Below are 6,958 nucleotides of genomic sequence, written 5' to 3' on the forward strand. Positions count from 1 at the left end.
TCAGAGTACGTGCTGAATTCCTCTGCTGCCCTCGTATTTGTCTGCCTCGCTTTGCCAGTTTTCCTGGAGACAATGGTCGGCATGGAATAAACCAAAGAGTCCTCGTCTCTCTGAGGAAACAAGTCATGTGTGACATGAGAAGAAGCTGAAAACCAAGCAAAGATGCACAGAAAGTTTCTACAAACTTCATTTTACCTGCTGGACGTGACTGAACGTTTCATCGAGTGTTTGTGGACCAGCTGAAAAATTGAAGAAAAAGCATAAAAGAACAACCCAATGATGATTGATAATGCACTTTTTTCATACCTTTGCAGCAAAAACATTGTTTTGTCCTGATTTTGTTGATGAGGAAGGCTGACATGATGAAACTTAAGGCCAAAGCAGCACTCAAGACAAAGATAACATAATTGTTTGAATCACAGTTGCAACCATCTGGATTGTTATGATAAAAAAAAACATTCAATATTTTTCGCAACAATAATTATGTTAAATTCATCAATACTAATGAATTAATATTTACCTTGGGTGTTGTTGACTTTTATTGGAGTTCCCATGAAAATCCTCCCACATGTGACCACAGCACACAAGTAAGTTCCAGCATCAGAGGAGTCGACGTTCTTTGACAAAGTGTGGACACATTTCTGTGTGGACTTATCTTTGATTTCCTTGCATTCGTCATCAGCGTAAACAAAGCTGGGATGGACACTTTCTGGTCCAGTTCTGAACCAGGACACTTTGTGTCCATCTTGACAGATTTCATTCCCAGAGTGGGAGAGGACTGAGCACTGCAACTTCACAGGCGGTCCTGGTTGGACTTCAGAGACAACAGACACGGAGGGTTCTGGTTCTGGGAAGAGTGCAAGACAAATTGAAGTCTTTCAGCACTCTGTGACTTTGATTCCACAGATCGACATTCACTTCTGTTGAAATCTTGAAGGTAAAAAATACTGTGATGTGTTAATGCAGAGGTTACATTTCTTGTAGTGCAAGTAAAAACATGTTCATCACAATAAAATATTGTTAATTTGGACATTTGTAAGCCGAATTATTGGATGAGTAGTCCAGTTAACATTGTTATCTATAAACAGATGTTATGTAACAATTAAAACATGTCAAATTGTTCATTTAAACTGTTTTCTAATTATTTGTTGTCATATTTACCTGTGACCTGAAGGAATGTTCCTTTCAAAAACATCATGGTATACATATATTGTTGTACATTTAAACAATAGTAGATCGCAGAATCACTTTTCTCTACTTGACTAATTTGCAGTACAAATTTTCCTTGCTCTTTTTTGGCTGTGATGCGATGTCCAGTATTTGATGTTCCATGTTCAGCAGAGCTGTAAGATGCCATTGTAGCTAAAATGTCAGGAAAGGTTCCAGAAACAAATCGGATCCAAAATAAGATGTTCTGAGTTTTAATATCCTCGAAGGAACATATCAGACTGACATTTTGTCCAGGTCCAACAGTCAGAGTGGAAAAGTTGTAAGCACCTGTACATGCTGAAGAGAAAAAAAAAAAAGAAGACATATTAATAAGAGTCATGTACAGTATGAACATGTCTCCATTGGAACTGAGCATGGACTTACCTCCACTTTGGAGCAGGAGCAGCAGATGAAGCACGATCCACATTTTCTCCTCTCGTTGGACCAAGTGAACATCAGACCATCTAGACAGCATCTTAAGATTATTGACATGAATCACATCATACCAAATGGGAGGGAACTCTTTTGCTGCCATCTCATTGGCTCATCAGTGCCGCCTCTACCTCAGTGGAAATATGTCCACCCAAACGTCTCTTTGTATCTTTTTCTCACAGTGGTTGTATTTGTTTCCTACTTTTAATAACCATGCAGTATTTTTGTAGCAAAGGAAACCTTTTTTGTCCCTGCAGATTTTATGAATATCAATATATTATTATTCTATAGCATCTGTGCTGGATTTTGCTAAAACTAGATTTAATTTATTTCATTTTTAATGGCAACCAAAAAAAAAGTTTTTTATTGTCCTTCCATGCCGAATGGAAATAATATTGCATTTCCATTCTGCATCCCAGAATATTTTGGTTGGCTGTTGTGATGGTGCATCTGGAATGATCCAAAATTGCATGTAATAATGCATGAAAATGAATGTTGCAAGACATTTTTCATATAAGATATATATTATTAATACAACAAAACAATATCAAACAAATCATTTAAATGTTTTATTCAGCCTATTAAGTCATCCAGCAGCTTTAAAATTATAATTAGATGTTTTTTGAATAGGCAATGTCTAATATTTCTATTTTTGACAGTACTGCTTCCTGCCGCCTCCAAAGACATGCACCTGGGGATAGGTTGATTGGCAACACTAAATTGGCCCTGGTGTGTGAATGCCCGAGAGGGACAAGCGGTAGAAAAAGGATGGATATGTTGACACACACACAAAAGACGGAGGATTTTATCTTTGTTTGTTTGTCTTTGCAGCACGATTGCCTCCTTTCTCACGCCCATTTGCACTCACATTTCAAACGTGCGAAGTAAAAACGCAAAACAGCGGCTGCAGAACAGTTTCAGTCTTGATAAATCACACAGCGTGTTGGAAATGATTCCATTTGCATCTCCTCTTTCCAGTATTGTGGGCGTTGTGACAATCAGCAAATATTCTGCATATTCATGAAGACAAACACGTCAAATGCTCATTTAAGAGACACAATCCTGTACGCTCCAGTTTAGTAGATCAGCTTTGTGTGTGTTATCACGTTTTCACCTGTTTTAATACACGCACACTTCTAGTAGATCAGTCTCACGCTGTAACTCTTCCTTAAAAGTTGACTTGCATAAATAAATGAGCTACTCTCTCAAACAAACACTGTTGAAGTTGAAACTTGTTGTGGTTAACCTTTGAAATAAAAAAAGTGTGAACTCAGACGGAGTTTTTCTTCCTGTCCAAGTGTGCGACAACTTCATACACGATTGCTGCAACGACTGCACACAGGAAGAATACTAAAAAATGTTCAGTACTTTTTATTTGCAGTTTGCAGTAAGAAGTGTTGCATTATCATCAGCATAAACTTGCAGGTTAATTAGTGGCGTTAGAAATGAACATGGTGGATATTTATTTTGGCAGTCAGCACAAAAGTACAACGTTTTTCAGTAGTTTTTATAGGCTTACTACTTGCATCTTTTACCACATTACATTTGCTGTTACTTGCTTCAGGTTACTTTATAAATCATGAGAATGTGAATTGTTTTTTTTAAAAGTTGTGCAAAAAAAAAAGAAAAAAGAAAGACATCAATTGTACATAAATATTCACAGCCTTTGCCATGAAGCTCGAAAGTGACCTCAGGTGCATCCTGTTTTAACTGATTATCCTTGAGATGTTCCTGCAGCTTAATTGGAGCCCACCTGTGATAAATTCAGTTTGTTGGACATGATTTGTAAATGCACACACCTGTCTATATATAAAGTCTCATGTTTGTCAATACATGGCAGTGCACAAACCAAGCATGAAGTCGCATGAATTGTTTGTAGACCTCCGAGACAGGATTGTCTCGAGGCACAAATCTGGAGAAGTGTACAAAAAATATATATTTTCTGCATTGAAGGTCCCAATGAGCACAATGGCCTCCACCATTCGTACATGGAAGAAGTTTGGAACCACCAGGACACTATTCTTAGAGCTGGCTTAACTGAGCGATCAAAAAAGAAGGGCTTTAGTCAGGGAGGTGACCAAGAACCGCATGGTCACTTCTATCAGACCTACAGAATTCCTCTGTGTAAAGATGAGAACCTTCCAGAAGGACAACCATCTCTGCAGCAAACCACCAATAAGGCCTGTATGGTCAAGTGGCCAAACGGAAACCATTTCTTTTCAGAACGTTTGCCAAAATGCACCTGAAAGACTCTCAGACCATCAGAAACTAAATTCTCTGGTCTGATGAGACAAAGATTGACAAAGATTGAACTCTTTGGCGTGAATATCAGGCATCATGTTTGGAGGAAACCAGGCGCCGCTCATCACCAGGCATGTACCATCCCTACAGTCAAGCATGGTGGTGGCAGAATCATGATATGGGGATGTTTTTCAGCGGCAGAAACTGGGAGACTGATCAAGATAGAGGGAAAGATGAATGTACAGAGACATCTTGGATGAAAATGTGCTCCAGAGCGCTCTTGAAATCAGATTGGAGCGACGGTTCATCATTCAGCAGGACAATGACGCTTAGCACTTTGCCAAAATATCAAAGGAATGGCTTCAGAACAACTCTATAAACGTCCTTCAGCGGCCCAGCCTGAACACAGACCTGAATCTGATTGAACATCTCTGGAGGGATCTGAAAATGGCTGCACATCATCTACCAACTAAACATTCAGTACAGACACAAACACATACTACCATTTTACCATATTTTCTGTGTTTAATAAAAAAATAAAAGCTTAATTGGATCAATTACAGTAATACATTTCATACCATGTCTTTGCAGTGGAACTTCTGACGGCTAACAACTAAAAGGTCTGACAATTTTATCATTTTTTGGTCCGTCTTCAACTAAGGATTTTCATTGACAAATCTGATTTGTTAGATTTTGCCCATAGTCCGTGATTAGTCGAATCTATGACATTGTGTTTTTTTAAGGGAGACATAAACAGATTGCGATTAAAGCACCGCATACTGACTGGTCACTAGGTTTCAGTAACGTCACATGAATGTAGATCTAGGCGTTAGGGTGATTCTTCCGAAGTAAATAATAAAAAATATATATACAAGGAATACAGTCTTTCATTAAGCCAACAAAAGTGAGGTCTGAAAAAGGCTAAACCACTTCAAAAATAACAAATCAATAAGGCAGAGATTGAACGGTGTGAATGGTGCAGCGTTGAGAAGACATCTAACTTAACTAAATGAAGGACGTATAAATTGTGAAAAAAGTTCCCTTACACAACCCTGTGGAAGGATCTCTACCTTAGCCAGGGGAGAGTTACACCTCTGGGGGAGGAAGCACTTAAATACCTGTTTTGTGTTAAAATGCATTTATGGGAAAAATTCTAATTACTTATTCAGTTCAAAATGACAAATGCATATAATTCAAACATACGTATATAATTTTTTTGCAAAACCTATTCCAATGGAATGGTCAGCCTCTAAAAAGAGTTTTGATATAAATCTTTTTTGTTAATGTCAATGAATATGATAGAAAATAACTCATGTTTTAGCAAGTTCCAGTACAGATGCTTCTTAACTTATTAGTTTATTGATGTGCTCAAATCTGCAAAGACAAAACAATAATTGCTTGCATAGTTATTACAAGTAAAATGGTTGATGGTCCGTATTTAAATAGCTTTTTACTAAATCTGGAATGATACCAAACGCGGTTTACATTATGCATTTTAAAGGGCTTTATGAATAAAGTTGGTATGGTATGGTATCACATTCACCGTTCCCACCCGAGTACACTAAAAGAACCACTGTGAGAAGATGAAACAAAGAGACCGGAAAGTTTGGGTGGACATATTTCCACTGAGGTAGAGGTGGCACAGATGAGCCAATGAGATAGCAGCAAAATAGTTCCCTCCCATTTGGTATGATGTGGTTCCTGTTAATAACGTTAAGATGCTGTCTAGATGGTCTGATGTTCACTTGGTCAAACGAGAGGAGAAAATGTGGATCGTGCTTCATCTGCTGCTCCTGCTCCAAAGTGGAGGTAAGTCCATGCTCAGTTCCAATGGAGACATGTTCATACTGTACATGACTCTTATTAATATTTCTTCTTTTTGTCTTTTTTTCTCTTCAGCATGTACAGGTGCTTACAACTCCACTCAGACTGTTGGACCTGGACAAAATGTCTCTCTGACATGTTCCTACGAGGATACTGGATATAAGAAGTATTTATTTTGGATCCGATTGGTTTCTGCAAACTTTCCTGAAGTTTTAGCTAAAACCACATCTTACAGTTCAGGACCTGTTGAACGTGGAACATCAAATACTGGACATCGCATCACAGCCACAAAAGAACAAGGAACATTTTTTCTGCAAATTAGTCAAGTAGAGAAAAGTGATACGGCGATCTACTACTGTTTTTCTGTGGAATTGTATGTAGACTTAAATCAACTCTTGTTTTTGAAAGGAACATTCCTTCAGGTCACAGGTAAATATGACAACAACAAAAAATTAGAATACAGTTTGAATCAACAATTTTACCCTTTTTAATTGTTACATAGCATCTGTTTATAGATAATGTTGTTAACTTGACTACTCTTCCAAAAATTAAAGCTTCAAATTTCCAAATCAACAAATATTTTATTGTGATGAACAATTTCCATGCACTACAAGAAATGTAACCTCTGCATTAACACATCACAGTATTTTTTACCTTCAAGATTTCAACAGAAGTGAATGTCGATCTGTGGAATCAAAGTCACAGAGTGCTGAAAGACTTCAATTTGTCTTGCACTCTTCCCAGAACCAGAACCCTCCGTGTCTGTTGTCTCTGAAGTCCAACCAGGACCGCCTGTGAAGTTGCAGTGCTCAGTCCTCTCCCACTCTGGGAATGACATCTGTCAGGATGGACACAAAGTGTCCTGGTTCAGAACTGGACCAGAAAGTGTCCATCCCAGCTTTGTTTACGCTGATGACGAATGCAAGAAGATCAAAGATAAGTCCACACAGAAATGTGTCCACACTTTCTCAAAGAACGTCAACTCCTCTGATGCTGGAACTTACTTGTGTGCTGTGGTCACATGTGGGAGGATTTTCATGGGAAATCCAATGAAAGTCAACATTGAAGGTAAGAATTTATTCATCTGTATCGACAAATTCATCATTAGTGTTTGTTACTAAAAATATTGACATTTTTTTAATCACAACCATTCAGATTCCAGCAGCTCTGATTCATCCAAGTATGTTATCTTTGTCTTGAGTGCTGCTTTGGCCTTAAGTTTCATCATGTCAGCCTTTCTCATCAACAAGAT

General features: G+C 38.0%; 1 protein-coding gene across 1 annotated transcript; it reads left to right on the forward strand.

Moving 5' to 3' along the window:
* The first annotated feature begins 5,600 nt into the window (after nt 1-5,600).
* LOC133644911 (uncharacterized) lies at nt 5,601-6,697 on the forward strand. Its single transcript, XM_062039663.1, has 4 exons — nt 5,601-5,691; nt 5,782-6,135; nt 6,451-6,591; nt 6,681-6,697. Exons 1-4 carry the CDS (start codon nt 5,601-5,603, stop codon nt 6,695-6,697), a joined length of 603 nt encoding a protein of 200 aa, XP_061895647.1.
* Nucleotides 6,698-6,958: the final 261 nt, after the last annotated feature.

This window comes from Entelurus aequoreus, linkage group LG28 (assembly GCF_033978785.1).
Source record: "Entelurus aequoreus isolate RoL-2023_Sb linkage group LG28, RoL_Eaeq_v1.1, whole genome shotgun sequence".
Classification (NCBI taxonomy): Eukaryota; Metazoa; Chordata; class Actinopteri; order Syngnathiformes; family Syngnathidae; genus Entelurus; species Entelurus aequoreus.